Genomic DNA, 20,250 nt, shown 5'->3' with positions numbered 1-20,250 from the left:
GGGGGGGGGGGCGCATTGGGACGCCATTTAAAAATGATGTCCCGATCTCCTTGTGCACTGAGGAGTTCCGGCTATCTGAACTCCTACAGTGCAGAAAAAGGGACTAAGTGTGGCCTCATCGGGGAGTTCCCCGCTGAGGCCCCAAATCTACCCTAATGGGATCAGAGTCCCGTTCGATAGTGTGGGGTTTCATTACAGGACTGTGTTCCCATTCGGATAAATTGCGCCTTCTGTATATCACTGAAGTAAAATGTATGATGTATTCCAAACATTGATTTTCTTGGCTTTGCTTCCCTGTGCAGGAGCTACAAGACCACTTTGAGAAAAAAGGAAACTTTTCTGTCTGGAAGAAGATCATATTTAGGAGGAGGAAGAAACAGGGGATTCAATTTGGGAGAAATCAAAACGAGGGGAGAAATAAACTCTACTTCAGAGGTGGTGCGGATTTGATGAGCCAAATGGGCCTATTCCTTGGTCGGCATCAATATTTCAATGTAATATGATGAATCTTTCTCACTAAGCATAAATTCATTATCTGTCAGTTTTAATGAGGGGATCTACTAAAAGGTGAGAATGAATATCATTAAAGAATTAATAATTTGTTAATGCTACACAAAGCAATAAATAGGTACATCTAAAATAATTACTGATTCTATTTTAATATGGAAGGTTCTTAAAGTATGTGTGCTGTGTCATCACAATTATTGGGTTTGAATTAGAATAGTCAAGCTCTTTAAACAGATTTCCTACACATTAATTCCTGCTTCTGCACAGTAATTTGTATTGACTGGCAGTATTCAATAAATTTCAATTATTTTTCAAAATAATTTTGCAGATCGTTTGCTCAAATTGTGATATAATGTAATTTATAGATTTACAGTAGTTCACAATACAGGCACGGTACAGAACGTTACGTGTTCTATTTATAAATTCAAATGGTGAATTGAAATGAAGAGAATAGAAGCAAAAAGAACAAAACCTTATGAACTGTGATATATTCAACTGTATAAAATAAATATACCGACAGACAAATAAAGAAAGAAATGAACAAAGAACAATACAGCACGGGATCAGGCCCTTTGGCCCTCCAAGCCTGTACCGATCATGATACCAATCTTTGCCAAAACCCTCAGCATTTCCTTGTGCCGTATCCCTCTATACCCATCCTATCCACGTGCTTATCAAGATCCCTTTTGAAGGCCGTTAATGGATCTGCTTCCACAACCTCCCCTGGCAACACGTTCCAGGCACTCACAACCCTCTGCGTAAAACACCTGCCTCGCACATCTCCTCTAGACATTGCCCCACGGACCTTAAACCTATGCCCCTGGTGACTGACCCCTCCACCCTGGGAAAGAGTGCCTGCCCATCCACTCTGTCCATGCCCCTCATAATCTTGTAGATCTCTATCAGGTCATCCCTCAACCTCCGTCTTTCTAATGAAAACAGTCTGAGTCTATTCAGCTTCTCCACATAGCTAACACCCTCCAGACCAGACAACATCCTGGTAAGCCTCCTCTGCACCCCCTCCAAAGCCTCCACATCCTTCTGGTAGTGTGGCGACCAGAATTGTGCGTAATACTCCAACTGCGGCCTTACTAAGGTTCCATACAACTATAGCATGACCTGCCACTTGTTACACTCGATGCTGCATCCAATGAAGGCAAGCATTCCATTTGCTTTCTTGACTATCTTGTCCATTTGGGCTCCCACTTAAAGATCTGTGGACCTGCATGCCCAGATTTCTGACTTTCTATATTCCTAAGAGTTTTACCATTTACCCTCTTATGCTAGACCTACTGAAATGCATTTTGCATTTCACCAAAATGGGTTTTTATGAAGATCATTAGTGGGATTTTAAGGACCCTCCTGGTGTGTTGCAAAGCGGGGGGTTTCATAAAGTCCAGCACATTGCCTTTCTGCTGGTTACCCATCTGGTTCGACCTGTCTACCATCTCACAGGAGTGGTGGTGGCTTTGGCCAGCCGGCCTGCCCGTGGACCTCTTGAGGTCTTTTAATTGGCCAACTAGTAGCCATTCAATTGCCTCATTATTTTCCCTAGGTGGCCCGGCCACTTTTACTGTGCAGGCCGATGTTGCTCAAGAGGGCTGGGCTTCCTTTTGGGGTCCCCTCTTCCCATCAGACATACTCCTCCCAAGGTAATTATCCCCCCACCACCCTTTAACAGCTTCTCCAACCAGGCTCCACATGCCCTTCTTGGAATGCCAATTAGGCCTGGTCGGTATCCTTGAATTACTCTGGAGTCCTGCTCCATAATGTTCCCTTGGTAGTGAGTGGCAATATTTCCAACAGTCAACAGTGGCATTACAGAGTAATTAAAACTATTCCAAGTCTGGAAAGATTGTCGGGCAGCTAGGTTTTGGCAGATTGGATTCTACCCCGTTTCCGTTGGGGTGGCGGGGGGGGGGGTTTATATGTGTTCTGCAAATCCCAGTCCAGAAAGAAACATTTTTAGCTTTAAGTGGATGCTGTAAGTTCCGGCTGTGACATTAATACTACTTGAATGAGGATACCTTGAATAAATATCTTGAGCCAGATTTTCGCAGTCCTGATCAGGACTGATCAGGTATGGGACCGAAAAACATCCCCCCCCCTCCCAAGTGGACCAAGCAGCCCTCCCTCAGCCATTTTTGAGAGAGCAGAGGGGGAATTGGGCCTGGAAAATTCTTGCTCCTATGATTATTGAAGCTGACAGCGTGTGGGTTCATTGAGAACCCACCCCAGTAGGTTTCTTTTAATTATCATGGAGTGGCGGAAATCCAACATCTCCTGAATAGAGGCATAAATACTGATTAGAGTTGGGAAGAGAGTAAAAGCTAAATAAAATGGTTTTGCCTCCTTTACAGTTCAACATTAAATGCTGTAGCATGAGTGGTGTGTGTTTATTAAGGTGAGCTGTGGCAGTGCTGTGTTTGGAAGATGTAACTACTTAAACATGTGTTTGCAAATGTGTTTATAGTCAACTGGCAAGTTGTCAAACAAAAAGTCAACATAGATTTCAGATGAGTTTAAAAATAATACATCTCGTGGATGCAAAGGTAGAATTTATTTCACACTATTGAAAGGGTAGTCTGGTATGATGGCCGCGTGTAAATGTTGCATCTTTTCCCATTGTCTTTATGTAGTCAGTCTCGATATCTTTAAGATGACAGTTCTGAAATCTGTTTGTTTACTCAAGAGTTCGATTGGTTTTTGGTTGCAATTGAACTCTTACAATTTCACAAGTGTTTCACAATTCTTATACAACTACTTTCAATCTTCTACTTATGGAAAGTTATGGGATATTCAATGGCTTCCAACTATTATAATTGGACTGGTGAATTCTGTTCATAATGGGTGAGGGGAAAAAAGGGTTTAGGTGTTGTGTGAGGGAAGATTAAGTTGTCAATTATCTATATCAAGTTGCCGATTACCTTGGAAGCACCAGTGAGGCGTTTTGGATAGGAATTCCGGCCATTCAATCTGCTTTCTCTGAACATGGCCCACTTTTACTTTTGCCTTGGGTGTGCTCCCTTTAGGGATAGGCACTTTAGGCCACTAAAGGCCTGTACCACGGAACGACCCTGCCCACTAGCAGTCTCGAGACAGAGGTAGTAATGCAATGGTAGTATTAGTCCCACTTCTGAGTTCCCACATCCGGCCATGAAAATCTGGTCCCTTGTATTCCATAAATTCTATGAACATTAGTACTACATTCAAGAACAGATATTCAGAACATATCCATAGCATGGATATATAGAACATAGAACAGTACAGCACAGAACAGGCCCTTCGGCCCTCGATGTTGTGCCGAGCAATGATCACCCTACTCAAACCTACGTATCCACCCTATACCCGTAACCCAACTGCCCCTCTATGTATCTCAATAGAATCTTGCTTTCTGTTGACGGATTGTTATATTATTCTTAATTTTTGTTATGGCACAGCGAGTGGTACTGCTACCTCACAGGGCCAGGGACCCGGGTTCAATTCTGGCCTTGGGTGACTGTGTGAAATTTGCACTTTCGCCTGTGTCGGTTTCCTCTGCGTGCTCTGGTTTCCATCCACAGTCCAAAGATGGAATGGCCATGCTAAATTGTCCCTTAGTGTCCAATGATATGCGGGTTAGGTGGGGTTGTGGGGTAGGGCAGGATCCTGGGTCGGGTGATCTTTCAAAGGGTCAGTGCAGATTTGATGGGCCGAATGAACTCCTTTTGCACTTTAGTGATTCTATGATTGTTCTGTAGGTAATTTAAGGAGATAAGAAGAAAAAACTGTTCCTTACCAAAACATTTTTGTCCGTCCCCCATCAAATTGTCTGGGCATGGACCACACTCGTAGCCTTCCAGTGGTGCAGGATTGTCTTTGCAAGTGTCATTCAGGAAACATTGGTTGTCTTGACAAGCATCAAAGTTTTCAGTGCAGTAAACGCCCGTGTAAGCAGGGGTACAGTTACATGCTGGTATCTAAATTTTACACAAACATAATTTAGACGGATATGCGATTTGGGTAGGGAAATGTTTTCTTTTCTAGCATGGGATGCCTTTGAATACCGGGATTCTCCACTGCAAGTCTGCCCTGCTACTACTGCTAGCAAGGACGGAGAAATTGGCACGATGTTCGCTGGTGCTGTGATTCTCTACTTGAGCCGCTTGTCAATGGAAAGTCTTTACTCCGTGCCGACTTCCCCCTCCCCTCATAACATTTCCAGATAAAGATAGATGAGCAAAACTTTTGGGCTTTCTCTCCGTGTTCTAATTACAGAACTAAAACATGAAATAAGCAATGACTTTGATTTCACTTACCGTAAAGATGGAATTGTTTTTGTCTATGCTTAAAGTTGTTCTGGAATAATCACAGGTTGAATTGATGCTACAGTTGCACAATGTAAGTGTCAGTCCTAACACAGAAACAGCCTTGGAATCATTAGCTTGTACAATGGCAAACACAGGAGTGGAGCTTGTTGGATTCCAAGAAAAGTTTCCATTTTCTATAGGCATAAAATAGATGTTTTTTATAAATGCAATGCATTCATATCTAAATACTTTTCTTTATTAAAATTACAAAATGCCAATTCTCTCAAACACAAAATACTCTGAAGAACATTAGAACACTAGAACCAAGAGATTATTTTAAGGGGAGGTGGTGATGTAGCGGAATTGAATTTGAAAAATCTGCAATGAAAGGTCTAATGATGATGACCATTGAATTCTCACTAAAGTACAATCTAAATAATTCACCATTCTGTAGCTAGTGAGGTACCATATGCACAATTCTGGCTCAATATTAACCTTTACACTATCACCTCCCAGTTATATATAGGTTTTTAAGTTAATGGATTAATCTTAATCTTTTTCTTGGTCAATGCTATCACAGAACACAATTTTATTCACACGTTTATGATAATACAATATTCATGCCAACCTGGAAGACCTTATAAGGAACTAATGTAGATATTAATATCCAATGGAATAACATAAGAACATGGGGCGCGATTCTCCCAGCCCCGTGCAGCGCCGGGCGGAGAATCGCCGCAAACGCGCCACGCCACCCTGATGCTGGCGCATGATTCTCCGAGGTGCGGAGAATCGGCACCATTTGTGCCGGCGCGTTTGGCGAGGAGCCGGACGCGGGCTGCTGTACACTTCCTGCCATGCACTGGGGATGGCGCCAACCCGGCATGCACAGAGGCGACACGCCAACCCGCGCATGCTGGGTTGGTGTACGAGGCTGGGCCGCCGATTCTCCAGCCTGAATGGTCCGAGCGACTGCGCGGAAAAGAGCAGAGTCTCGCTGGCACCTGGTCGCTGCCGGCGGGAACTCTGGGCGAAGGGTCGGGGGGCAGCCTGTGTGTTGGGGGGGGGGGGGTCCGATGGGGTCTGGCCCACGATCGGGACCCATCGATCGGGGAGTGGCCTCTCCCCCCACGCCGGGCCTACTTTGTTGCGCGTCCAGCCCCAGAACTCCCACGCCATGTTGCGTAGGCGTCGGTACATTCTGTAAAGCCAACGCGCATGCGCGGGTTGGCGTGTCGCCTCTGTGCATGCACGGGTTGGCGTCACCCCCAGTGCATGGCAGGAAGTGAGGCTGGAGTGGTGTGAACCGCTCCAGCGCCGTGATGGCCCCCTGTGGGGGACAGAATCGCTAGTGCCCGCGCCCATAACATGCCGTCATGAAAGGCAAAGGCGTTCACGACGGCGCGGACACTTAGTCCCGCGATCGGAGAATCGCGCTCATGAGAACTGGAGCAAGAATAGACCATCTAGCCACTCAAGCCTGCTCCGCCATTCAATAAGGTCTTGGCTAATCTTTTTGTGGACAGCTCCACTTACCCACCCGCTCACCGTAATCTTTTATTCCTTACTGTTCAAAAATCTATCTACCTTTGCCTTAAAAACATTTAACAAGGTAGCCTCAACTGTTTCACTGGGCAGGGAATTCCACTGATTCACGATCCTTTGGGTGAAGATGTTTTTCCTCAGATTCCTCCTAAGTTCCTCTTAAGATTTTGAAGTCATTTCAAAAGATAGCATCAGTTGGATCAAAGGGCTCTATATATAACGTGATATTGTGATATTATACCCTCTATCCAGGATTGGCACAAACGAGAATAGAAATGGCATTATGTGGTGTCTTCCATGATCTCAGGAAATCCTAGAGCACTTTCAGCTAATGAAGTAATTTTGAAGTTACTGATATAATGTCAGAAAATACAGCAACCAATTTGCAGGGTCCTACAAACAAATTTGAAATCATGGCAAATAATCTGTTTACTGATGATGATTGTTTTTTAATTTTAGAGTGCCCAATTCATTTTTTCCAATTAAGGGGCAATTTAGTATGGTCAATCCACACTACCCAATCTACCCACACTATCCACTAACCCAAAGATGTGCGGGTTAGGTGGATTGGCCATGCTAAATTGCCTGTAGTGTCCTAATAAAAGTAAGGTTAAGGGGGGGGGTTGTTGGGTTACGGGTATAGGATGGATACGTGGGTTTGAGTAGGGTGATCATGGTTCGGCACAACATTGAGGGCCGAAGGGCCTGTTCTGTGCTGTACTGTTCTATGTTCTATGTTCTAATCCACCTACCCTGCACATCTTTGGGTTGTGGAGGCCAAACTCACGTAAACATAGGGAGAATGTGCAAACTCCACACAAGCAGTGACCCAGAGCCGAGATTGAACCTGGGACCTCGTGCTGTGGGACAGCAGTGCTAGCCACTGCGCCAACGTGATGCCCTCGTGATGATGATTGTTGGATATCTTTTGCCATATGAAAAGTTCCCCCAAACACCATATTATAATAATAATCAAACTGCCAAATATAAGTGGCTGAATGTTTAATCATATTGTTTGTGTCTGTACGTCAAATCTGACTGCCTGTTTCTCATCCCTCTTATATTGTGACTATGTTGTAGCCCAGGACCGTGGCTAAGAGTCAATCACAATATTCTGCCACTCAGGCACCTAATTAAATATATTCGTTCAGAAATGTATTTATCTCAGCAGAAGGAATTTGAATTTTAGGGAGAACAGCCACTACTTCATAGAAGGTTATATATGGGGGTGGGTTATCTGCTGCCGGTACTGGGTTTCCCGATCTATTGGATAATCAAGCATCGGGCTATAAACGGGATCAACACCCCCTGTTCCGATGCTCTGGTCACCCACTAGTGGCGGCAGTGAGCTACACATCTTGTACTGTTGGGAGGATGCAAATAGATAATTTAAACCATTTGCATCTGATTAACGGGTTGGAAGCCCGATTCTTTACACCCCTGTGATGCTCCCCTCCTCTCGGCCAGGATTCACTTGGGCATGGATTGGTACAAGTGTTTTCAAGCATGGCGTGGACACCCCAGTGGGTCAAGGAAGTAAGTATTTAACGTTGCATGGATAGAGGATAGAGCAAAGAGTTGGGATTGATGGGTGTTTCTCTGGTTGGCAGTCAGTGGCTAGTGGTGTCCCTCAGGGATCCGTGTTGGGCCCACGGTTGTTCACAGTTTGCGTGGATGGTTTGGAGTTGGGGACCAGGGGCAGTGTGTCCAGGTTTGCGGATGACACTGGGATGGGTGGTGGGGCGAAGGGTGCAGAGGATACTGGAGGTCTGCAGAGGGATTTGGATGGGTTGGGTGAATGGGCTGGGGTCTGGCAGATGGAATACAATGTTGACAAATGTGAGGTTATCCATTTTGGTAGGAATAACAGCAAACGGGATTATTATTTAAACGATAAAATATTAAAGCATGCCGCTGTTCAAAGAGACTTGGGTGTGCTAGTGCATGAGTCACAGAAGGTTGGTTTACAAGTGCAACAGGTGATTAAGAAGGCAAATGGAATTTTGTCCTTCATTGCTAGAGGGATGGAGTTTAAGACTAGGGAGGTTATGTTGCAATTGTATAAGGTGTTAGTGAGGCCACACCTGGAGTATTGTGTTCAGTTTTGGTCTCCTTACTTGAGAAAGGATGTACTGGCGCTAGAGGGTGTGCAGAGGAGATTCACTAGGTTAATCCCAGAGTTGAAGGGGTTGGATTATGAGGAGAGGTTGAGTAGACTGGGACTGTACTCATTGGAATTTAGAAGGATGAGGGGGGATCTTATAGAAACATTTAAAAGTATGAAGGGAATAGATAGGATAGATGCGGGCAGGTTGTTTCCACTGGCGGGTGAAAGCAGAACTAGGGGGCATAGCCTCAAAATAAGGGGAAGTAGATTTAGGACTGAGTTTAGGAGGAACTTCTTCACCCAAAGGGTTGTGAATCTATGGAATTCCTTGCCCAGTGAAGCAGTTGAGGCTCCTTCATTACATGTTTTTAAGGTAAAGATAGATAGTTTTTTGAAGAATAAAGGGTTTAAGGGTTATGGTGTTCGGGCTGGAAAGTGGAGCTGAGTCCACAAAAGATCAGCCATGATCTAATTGAATGGCGGATCAGGCTCGAGGGGCCAGATGGCCTACTCCTGCTCCTAGTTCTTATGTTCTTATGTTGGTGCCTCCAAAGTCTATCGGAGGGGCCCCGTCCCACCAACAACACAAATCCTGCCCACCCCACCCCATCAGACCCCCAACAATTTTCCTAAAGATCTGCTTATGATTGACAGGCCTTAACCACGTCAAAGGAAGTCAAGGCTTTCTGTTGAGAAAGAGGAAATTAAGGCACTTATCTCTGAGATGTTTATAAACATTATGGTTAGTGTAACAGCAGGGTGCTTGAGATGCATTCAAATATCAAGGGAAATTAAAATAAACAATCCAGATGCCTGAATGTCTATTACCCTGCCAGGTACAACATACCAGATGCTATTTCACTTTGAAAGTGAAAAGAAGCCTTGAAAGTGAAAAGAAATCCATGCAAAAGGATTTGAGAGGGTTTAAAGCCTTGTGATGTGTTTTGGCTTTCCATGACGCCCAGGACACCTGTAACACCAGATTCTATCAACACTGGGGGAGGCTGTGGTACAGTTGTGTTATCGCTAATACATCTCAGAGACTTAAAGTAATTCTCTGGGAACCCAGGTTCAAATCAAGGGATGGTCAATAAATGCTGGCACAGTCCGAGAAGCAGACATCCCATGATACGAATATAAAACAAAACTTCTGTCTGAGGCAGCAGGTGTAAGGGGACTGGCGAGAGAGAAAAAACTGAGATTATTCACTGTTTCTGCTGTACTGCTCTTTAGTTTCCAGGCAGGGGTCTCTGATTACTGGGGGGGGGGTGGGGGGGGGGGTGGCAGCGAGAGGTCAGGTCACCGTGCGTGTGGTGGGAAGAGGGGTTGACACCGTAATCACTGATGGTGGGGGGGAGCAGGATTTGCATTGAGGCGAGGAGGCAGGTGAGCCATTGGACTGCAGTATCCGGCCACCTGCTCTAAATGGTGGCCCGATAGCGGGATTCCAAACAGAATCATGTGACCACCCCACCATGCACAGATTTGCATGCCAAGGGAGAGTAAACTCTCCTGGTAGCTCCTCCTAGCACCAGTGCAGACCAGGAACCATTCTGCGCTGGCATGAGAACTTAGATTCCCTGTTGTTCTCCCTGGGCAGGATTCTTCATTTCGGAATCTGCCAGGAGTTGCTGTTATCAATAGTTTGAATAATAAAGATAATAATGGCCTGCGACTGCTGCTCATGGGAGCGGAGAATTTGGCGTGCCATTCACTGGCGGTGGGATTCTTTACTGAAACCACCTGATGGGTCAGGAAACCCATGGGTGGGGTGTGCTGCCAGAGGATCAAAGAATCCCGCCAGAGAATGGTCGGAGACTCTCACCCAATATTTCACACATTCAACACCCACCTCTGGCAGTTCTACATTTCAATATCCAACTCTTTTGTGAAAACTGAGACAAAACACATTTATTGGGCGGGAATCTCAGTTTCTGAGACTGTGTATTGACGGCAACACAGAATTCATGGATTATCATGACAGCAAAACTGGCGTCGAACCAGGATTGATTCAGCAATTGTGGATGGGCTAGCAATGGTGCCACATTGAACACAATCGAGTCCAATGAAAAACAGTGTGGGATCCATGATTGACACTCGGGAAGCTGACAAGCTGTAGCCGCAAATACACATTACAATCCCCACACACACTCACCCCAGCCATTAAGATGGCATTGGTTGTGCTGGAGCGCACCCATACAGCTGATGGGTCGGCTGGGGCCAGAGGGCACCTAGGGGGTGGCCTGGGATGGGCACCTGTACGAACCGTGGCCCTAAGTACACAATGGGCTGTTAGTGCCGTGTGCAGTTGCATGGCTGCCTTGCCGACTCCAATAAGAGTGTTCCATACCGATCCATCCTGACCGCAAAGCCCACCTCCTGGTTACCCCCCCCGCTACTCCCCTGGCCCTGGCAGAAGTCCCCCGGCCAGCAGCATAACTGTCAGAAAACTGTGGTGATGTTGGACACTTTCCATATTCTCTCTCTTCCTTAGCAGCCACGATGCGGTTTCATGATTTTTAAAAGCACAAGTGAACCAAGGCATCGAGAATTCGGCCCATCGGAGGCTGAGCAATATGGAGACTTTGAGGAATACTGGATTGGGCCCACTAATGACTTGCAAACGGTGTTTACTGTACGTTCAACCGGAGCGCCCAGGAGAGTTCACTCTCCCTTGCCATGTAAATCTATGCAAGGAGGGGAGGTCACTGGGATTCTGTTTGGAATCCCGCTATTGGGCAGCAGTTAGAGCAGATGGCCGGATACTGAGAATTGCGCTTTGGCATCAAATCGGTGCCCGCCGCGATTTTAGCATTGGAATCTATTCGCGCCGAATCATGTTTAACGATTTTGCCGACAGCCAATGGAGAATCCTGCCCAATATTCTCCTATTTCCTCACTGTTTCTTGACTATCCCTTCCTACTAATATGCCATGTAAAACATCAATGCATATTCAAAGTATAATTTTTAGTCTATTTAATACCAAAATAGTAATTAGATAGGGCTGTAAATGCACCCGAAAAAGAACATTGTTAGTCCAACATTACCTGTCATTGTGATATCTGGAGAATCAGTCAACACTGAAAACGTCACCTCATCATTGTTTTTATCAGTTGCCGTGAAAAGAAAGAATATCGATTCATTCAGACGAGTTTGAATAGTTGACGTGCCAGTGATGTTAGGTGGAAAATTATCTGTGAATGTCACATTAATGTTACTGAAAGCCCATGTTACTGAAAGCCCTCAGTGTGAAGTCATTTTTAATTTACAAACAAACTTAAGGTAATGTACACCATGATGCATTATTTTTCAGACATCAGAAATTAAAATATATTAAAAGAGGGACAGCTAAAAATTGGTCTCCTCACTTCAGGGAATTACAATTTGTTATCTGCCCATGTCTGGTCCCATGGAGGCAGACAACACACAAACCTTTTGCTCCTCCCTCATTCCTGTGCAATTGTCTGATTGAACAGGGAACAGATGTTCCAACAATGTGGAAAGGTAGCATGTGTTCCAGGTCACAAAAGCAGTCTGTTGGTGGAACGATGGACCTCTTGCTTCACATCTTAATACTCCCTCCCACCCTAAATATCTACTTCTGTTTTTCCTGCTTTCAGTGGTCCATCACAGAAACCTTGACAGGAAAGGTGAAAGCACCACCACGCCACTAAGGAAGAAGATCTGTCCCTTGAGCAGGCACTCTTAATATGTTTGCTACATTCGCAGGACTGCCAGATGGCCTCTTGTCACTGTCAAGGAATATGGTGCAATCCAGCTCTAAAGTAGCACAGGGCACTGTGCAGTGTGGAATCTAATCCTTTCATGGTGGAAATGGTGGTTTACTATGAAAACGCTTATGGACCCAGCTGTGGAGGAGCATCTGGTGGCGTTGTCTCAGCTTCCAGTAAATCCAGCCTTTGTTCAGACTGAGGTTCCATAAGCCACGCCTGCCGCCACTCAGGCTTACATCATGCTGATTGGGGGGGGGGGGGGGGGGGGGGGGGGGGGGGGGGGAATACCGCCTCATGTATCTCACTCTGATTCTGTCACTTCTCCCTTGCAGAGAGCTGTCCGAGTGGAATGGTTTTGGGTTGGTGCTTTGCTGGGCTTGTGCCAGGCCCTTCAATTAAAGGTCAATCCTCTCATCAGGTACAGCCATGCTGTTTGTGTCAAATCCCAGAGTTCTTCTGGCAAACAAATGGTACAACAACTTGAAACAAAAAATTGATGCCAGTGAACAGGAATATCCAAACGTTACTGCCCAGGATGCACTTCTCCAACGCCTGCCTCATTACTGAAATACATTAAATGGCATGAGGTTGCTGTACTTGTGGGGTGCACACAAATTAACAGAAAGTAAAATCTTGTTATTTCAAGTCTAACTAGTCTTTAATTTATGTGATGGGTTAATTACTGTTTTTCAAACTCTGTGGCAGTGAGAAATTAACCACTGCAAATGCACAGTCTCATTCCATTGGGTACTAATTGTTGTTAGGATTTTAATAATATCATACGTCAATTTAAAAAAAAGAATTAATATTCCTTTATGTCTATTTTTCTCTGTCATGTAACCCCTCTTTTTTTCCTATTTACTTCTGTGGATGTTTTGACACGGAATTTCAACATTTACAATTCCTTCTCAGTCCTTTGCTATTTATTTCACAATCCTTCGATCTGATTTGTTAAGGAGATAAACAATTGCTTGTCCTGTTCACTTAGGTTGCTGATGCCCATTTTCCCAACTGTGCTGTTAGCAATTGATACTTTCAGCAACTTGCCACACAAAACATTCTAAGAAATTAAATCTGAAAGGTTAGTTTAATAATCAGCAGATGCCATTAGATGTCTTGCCACAGCAAAATCTGGGTCCATAGTTTGTTATTAGCAATCCCCCCTGTCACAGCAGTTCTCAAGCTGGAGGTCTGTGGAGACCCAACAAAATAATGTGGAAGTGTTTATCAGGCAGGGGGGCTACATGGGTGATTGGTGTCTCCGACTGCCCAGAGCACAAGCAAATGAGCAATGGATGGTGGTGGGCTTGATGAGAGCCAGGATGTTGGAGTACAATGTGGCTACAACATGCAGTGCAGAGCAGGGTGACTATTTTGCCTTGGAGCAGAGCATGCATACAGGAGTGCTGAGAGTGGCTTGAAGTTTACCAGGTAAAACTTCTGGTACTAAGTCTGGTGGTGGATGCAGGTACAGCCCTTCAAGTCAATAAGTGTTTTCTTGAAACATATTTTAAATAGTCGTTACATACAGTGATTTCATATTCTGAGTAGTAATTTAGTTGTATAATTTAGATAGAAGGCCTGTGAATATTCATCCATTTGAAAAGGGGTCCTTCAACCAAAAAGGCATGAGAACCACTGCTCTATCGAACATTGTGAATGATTGTGTCACTAATACTTCAACATTTAACAATGTGCATACATACTCATTGTGCTGTTCTGTGCTACGAACGTTGTCAGACTTTGTAATGTCGCTGCTCCAAAAGATAAATCATCTGTACTTAAAGCATCAAATATGCAGTCATCATTTCCCTGACAAGTTTCATTAGCTTGTCGATTTTCTCCGGTGCTGTGGTTAGCAAAAGCTGGTCATAAAACTTAGGTACAAAACTATTGTTGTTATAGGTGTACCAAGACTCTTCTGGGGCTGTGTTATATGTGAACACACTGTTGTTCACAGTTATTTTCCCTAAAAAAACACAAACAAGAAATAAATGTAACAAGAATGATATTGTCATACAATTGGGTAGATGCTGAGCCAGTTATTCATATTATTCATTACTTATCACTTAGCAACAAGATTTTGAAATATGTAAAATATATGGCTTACACGTCAGGCCAAAGTCAAAGAATATCTGACTTTCATTGGGCGAATTTGTTCCATCAAAGTCGAGGAATGTTCCATTGGCAGCTTTAAAATCGTCCGTTTTATCATCATTCCAGACACCTAGATGTAGAAATGGAAAACAATATTGTAGACAATGATGTAGTACCTAGAAAACTAGGACTAAATCCTACAGTTAATTCTACTTCTGGATTGCTATATTAATTAACTCATATTACCACTTAAATCTGGATCGCATAAATATATAAAAAGGTAAAGTAATACCCGAGCCAGTGTTGAGATAGAATGTCAAAACTAATGCCTCTCAGTTCCATCTCATTGACAGCATTTGTTTAGACACTAAAAGAAAGAATAATCAAACATTTATATAGACCCTTTCATGACCTCAGAACATTCCAGAGTGCTTTACAGCTAATTAAGTACTTCTTTCAAATGTAAAGTCACATGTCGGAAACATGGCTGCCAATTTGAATATAGCAAGTTTCCTCCAACCAGCAAAGTGATAATGAGCGGATAAACTGTTTTTAGTGATGTTGGTGGGGAGAACATATTGGCCAGGTCACCAGGGAAACTTTACATACACTTCTTCCAATGGATTATTTACTGGCACTTGAGTTTCATCTCAAAGATTAAAGAAAAGCCTTGATTGAGCCTTATCTTAACTCTCTGTTGAAATGTCTGGATTGTTCAGTTCTATTTTACACACGTCGAGTCAACAACATCAATCAGTAATAAAATTATTTTACCCAGAGCTTTCTAATATTTTATGATACTAATTTAATTTTTCAGCTCAACTTATGATTCATATGGGACCATGTTTCATTGAAAATGTTTGCATGGTACAACATTATTCATCTGCCATTTTCAAATGTGTGGAATTGTTACTAATTCTGAGAAAACCTTTGTCTTAGTCTGCGTACGTTGTTCAATTGAGAAAGTTAACAGAGTTACTATGCTGCAGATTTGGCAACCATAAATAGTCTGCACAATACATTCACTGTCCTTAAAGGGCCATGGTATTACAAATTAGGTCACCTGGTGAAAATTGGTTGGGATAATTTCAGCAGCTCGCAATGAGTTGTAGCGAATCAACCATTTGGTTTCAAAAATTGTTTGGGTGCAAAATGAGTGCCTGTTTTGCTATTGCTTGTTTCTTTTGCCCGAAGATTAAAGTTAAACTTCTACAGATGTGCCAGAACATCCTATCCTGCTGCATCACAGCTTGGTATGGCAACTGTTCAGCCCAAGATCACAAGAAACTACAGTGTGGTGAACTCAGCCCAACGCATCACACAAGCTTGCCATCCTCCCATTGGTTCTGTATACACCTCCCGCTGCCTCAGAAAGGCAGGCCGCATTGTCAGAGACCACTCCTATCCAGGCTTTGCTCTCTTCCAGACCCTTTCATCAGGCAGAAGATACAGAATACTGAAGACCCGCACATCCAGACATAGGAATAGCTTTTCCCCACAACTACTAGACTCCTCAATGACTCCCTGATTTCTTCTCTGTAAGAACACTAATCATGATGCCCTATGCTGCTCTTGTTTGGCCTTGTTCCACACTGTAACCAATCACTAGTTGTTGATGCACCACTGTCAATGTACTCTGTTGATTATTCTTTTGTCTACTATATACATACTGTGTACGTTCCCTTGGCCGCAGAAAAATACTTTTCACTATGCTCCGTTACATGTGACAATAAATATCAATCAATCAAAAATTACCTGTCTTAGGGCCATTTTAGCTTTCAGTGATATTTTTGGATCAAACATCTGTTATACACAAATTGGCAAATTTCAAGTGGGGTGTATAAAGGGAAGCCAAATGGACATCGCCCATTTTAAACCATTGCTGAAATTTAAATTTACCCCTTGTATTTGTTTCTTATGCTGTCGTAGGCCTGGAAAAACCATAGTTGCCGTCCTCTGCTCAGTCTACAAGTGTATCATTTTTTATTTGCAGGGAAAGGATTCCTGTCCCTTTCTAATAACTGACAGACCAACCAACCTATATTATAATTGATCTTGAATCTTTGAAGAACATAAATCATGGAATCATAGAATAATGAATCCCTACAGTGCAGAAAGAGGTCATTCAGCCCATCGAGTCTGCACAGATCCTCTGAAAGAGCGCCCCAATAGGGTCAGTCCCACACCCTAACCCCGTAACCCAGTAATCCCACATAGAACATAGAACATAGAACAGTACAGCACAGAACAGGCCCTTCGGCCCTCGATGTTGTGCCGAGCAATGATCACCCTACTTTAAACCCACGTAACCCGTATACCCGTAACCCAACAATCCCCCCATTAACCTTACACTACGGGCAATTTAGCATGGCCAATCCACCTAACCCGCACATCTTTGGACTGTGGGAGGAAACCGGAGCACCCGGAGGAAACCCACGCACACACAGGGAGGACGTGCAGACTCCACACAGACAGTGACCCAGCCGGGAATCGAACCTGGGACCCTGGAGCTGTGAAGCATTGATGCTAACCACCATGCTACCGTGAGGCCCCACCTATCCTTTTGAATACTAAGGGGCAATTTAGCATGGCCAGTCTACCTAACCTGCACATCTTTGGAATGTGGGAGGGAAACCGGAGCACTGGAAATCCATGCAGACATGGGAAGAATGTGCAAACTCCACACTGACAGTCACCCACGGCCAGAATTGGACCCGAGTCCCTAGTGCTGAGACAGCAGTGCTAACCACTGTTCCACCGTGCCGCCCTTAATGTTGGAGATAAAGGGTCCTGCCTCTTTCTAATAACCGACAGACCAGACAACTATATTATAATTGATCTTGACTCTTTAAAGAACATAAATCATAGCATCTTCAGCCATGATTGAATGGCGGAGCAGACTTGATGGGGAGAATGGCCTAAGTCTGCTCGTATATCTTATGGTCCTATGGTCTGTCAGGTGTACAGATAGAAAAACACAGTTAATGGACCTGAAGTTAATGGATGCAATTTTAACTCGTTCAAAACATCAGCACTTGCAGTTGTTTAAAATTGGGCTTAATCCGTTTCTCTTTCCATAGATGCTGGCAGACCTGCTGAGTAGTTTCAAGCCTCTTTTTTTAATTACGACTTCCAGCATTAAAATACTCTGTTCTTTGGATTAAGAAATGTACAAATGCAACATTTTTAGGATTGTGAAGTTATGAAGACAGAGTTTCAAAGTGGTATCATTACTCACCCAGGAGACCTTCTGTTTTATTTTTTAGAGAATTATCCAATGTCGCAATGAAAGACAACGTCCCTTTTGTTCCTGAGACAGTGACGGATGTTCCATCTTCAAAAGTAGCCACTGTTTCATTGTTGTCCGTCTTTTGTAGGTCACTTGATTTATAAAGGTAGTATTTTCTAGAGCAAAGAATGATCACAAAAATCTAATGTTTTATCTAATATTTTGGCCAGTACAATATAAAATATTTACAGTTTTTGTGAATAATTTTAGCAGGGCCTTCATAAGGAATATATTTTGTTTAAATTAAATCCCACATAAAAACAAAACATTGTAAAAAAGGACAATCGGAGTAGATACTGCAATCGATGTATGAAAATCAAATCCTGCTGTGGATCATTTTCCTGTGAATAGAATCAACGTCATAGTTCTGTAAACTATAGAAATGTGATGAATATACTTATGTTGAGAAGGATTTTACCCCTTTTGTGGGGGTATCCATCAAAGATTTTGTGGGGCAGAAGAATGTGTCTCCTTGGGACCCCATAATCTTCTATTTTTCCCATTCTCACCATCCCCCAAAGCACCCTTCGAACAGCAAATTGAACAGTGCCAATATTCTGACTCAATAAAGCAGCCCAGAGAAAATATTTAAATCAGTCCTCAACTTGAAAGAAGTCTGTGCCTTCCAATGGAGAGTTGGGAAGGCACTGTGGGCCTGCCAACAACTTCACATTCATTCTGCACCAGAATTAAGTGTCTATCCCATACATTTCACCAAATATCTGCTTTGATTTTCTTATTACCACCTTAGATCCTTACAAGTTTAGGCAATTAGCTTGTGGCTGGCACAGATAAGAATGAATTAGTCAAAGAACCAATTATTCACTCTCACCTGTAACATTTACAATATTTCCATCGACCCTGACATATTTCATCGTTATCATTGATGTTCCACTGAGTCTGTAATAAGAAAATAATTTCACTACCTGTATGTAACTACTGATGGTTAGCAAAGATTTGCAAATACAATCGTGTGCACTCTTTTTAAAAAAAAACCTTGATTGTAAAGTTTCGACTCATGCAGGAATTGAAGAACAAAAAGTAAAATGTCCTTTGGTCATCTGGAGTCAAGTTTCTGAGCCTATATTCATTTTCACTACCCTCCGTTTGACAGAAACTAAGCAGAGGTGAAGTGGGATGGAGAGGAAGAGTTAAAATGGAGCTGGGAACTTATCCATACCTTTCCCACTGTGATTTGACTGAACACAATTGTATAATGCAGATGGGAATGAAACCTTCCCTAAGCTGTCGGGGCCTCTTTAAACATTCAGATCAGGCACAAATGACTTCATGATGGTTTGATTTACAATTTTAATCTGAGGCCTGAGCAGTGATGCTTCTCCATCAGATCATCTGCCAGGACTTGGATTGACGGCATGGAAGAGAAGTTCACATGTGGACCAGGAGTTTCTCAAATGCAAATTTTTAAAATGTCTGTAATTTTGCAATTTGGATTCCTTGCTGCCAAAGTGTGCTAAAAAATGTTAGCTTGCATTAAAGGGAGCCTGGTAAGGAATATCAGAATTGGATTTAAAATAAAGAACGAGGATACATTCTGTTCACTGTGAATCAGTTAACTTCTAAACAGAGCAGAATGATTTCCACCACGATTGCCAGTGAAATTGTAAATTAATTCGAAGTACCTACAATTAAAGAGAAACACGTTACTATTTTACTGGGTTTCTAACAAATAGAGGAGCCAGAAAAATTATTTCCCAACTGCAGCTTGCTGGTTAAGGCAGTCCTCGACTTTCTGACATTTGAGTTATAGAACATAGACATAGAACAGTACAGCACAGAACAGGCCCTTCGGCCCTCAATGTTGTGCCGAGCCATGATCACCCTACTCAAACCCACGTATCCACCCCATACCCGTAACCCAACAACCCCCCCTTAACCTTACTTTTATTAGGACACTACGGACAATTTAGCATGGCCAATCCACCTAACCCAACACATCTTTGGAACTGTGGGAGGAAACGGAGCACCCGGAGGAACCCACGCACACAGGGGAGGACACTAACCAAACAGCACTTACGACGTTTATATAATCGACACCCCAGGCGGGATTCACCCCCCACACTGGGGGGGGGGGGGGAATCCCTGGGGCGCCGTGCCGAATTGCACCATGCCGCCTCAACCCCGCCACGCGATTCTCCCACCCCCCCAAAACCAGCGCCGCGTGATTCGCGGTGGGCCCGTCGGAGAGCCTCCGCAAACGGCGAGCGGCGATGGCGCCGGCCCAGATGGGCTGAGCGGCCGTGACGACACGACAGGTTCCCACCGGCGCCGACCAACCCTGGTCGCTGCCGGCGGGAACTCTGGAGGGCGGGGAGGGGGGGCTCCTTCACTGGGACTGGCGTCTGACGGGGTCCGGCCTCTCCCCCCCCTCCCGGGTCTACATCCTTCCGCGGATTGCCCCAGAACACCGGCGTCATGTAGGTGAGGGGCCAGCGTGCATAAGAAGTTCCCCACACATGCCTATGGGGGCCAGAATAGGTCGTGCCCAGGCCCTGTTCGCGCCATCGTGAAACGCGGCGCTGTCCATGACGGCGGGAATACTTAGTCTCCATTTTGGCTTTACAACGCTGGTTTTAACTTTATAATGCCACATTAGGGAGCAGTTGGTCGTTACCAACTGTTATGTTCTACCTTTCACAAATAAATTTGCTTCTCTGATA

The 20,250-nt window shown here is 44.0% G+C and overlaps 1 protein-coding gene and 1 long non-coding RNA gene across 2 annotated transcripts in view; both read right to left on the bottom strand.

The window, feature by feature from the left end:
- The window catches only part of LOC119975647 (latent-transforming growth factor beta-binding protein 2-like), a 55,662-nt gene extending 41,673 nt beyond the window's left edge, over positions 1-13,989 (bottom strand). Inside the window, exons 1-4 of the mRNA XM_038815429.1 lie at positions 13,890-13,989; positions 11,497-11,643; positions 4,806-4,990; positions 4,286-4,466 (exon numbers count right to left, since the gene is read on the bottom strand). Of these exons, the coding sequence (XP_038671357.1) occupies positions 4,286-4,466; positions 4,806-4,990; positions 11,497-11,643; positions 13,890-13,893 (517 nt within the window). The 5' untranslated portion in view covers positions 13,894-13,989. The remainder of the gene's footprint in view (positions 1-4,285; positions 4,467-4,805; positions 4,991-11,496; positions 11,644-13,889) is intronic.
- A 31-nt stretch (positions 13,990-14,020) lies between these two features.
- LOC119975488 lies at positions 14,021-17,653 on the bottom strand. The gene is made up of 3 exons (XR_005462775.1): positions 17,519-17,653; positions 14,294-14,410; positions 14,021-14,152 (listed from the first exon to the last, which is right to left on the bottom strand). It is a non-coding gene; the product is annotated as an uncharacterized LOC119975488 (long non-coding RNA).
- Between the last annotated feature and the right edge of the window lie 2,597 nt (positions 17,654-20,250).

This window comes from Scyliorhinus canicula, chromosome 13 (genome assembly GCF_902713615.1).
Source record: "Scyliorhinus canicula chromosome 13, sScyCan1.1, whole genome shotgun sequence".
Classification (NCBI taxonomy): Eukaryota; Metazoa; Chordata; class Chondrichthyes; order Carcharhiniformes; family Scyliorhinidae; genus Scyliorhinus; species Scyliorhinus canicula.
Note: the sequence above shows the minus strand (reverse complement) of the source record. Positions and strands in the feature narration are given on the sequence as shown.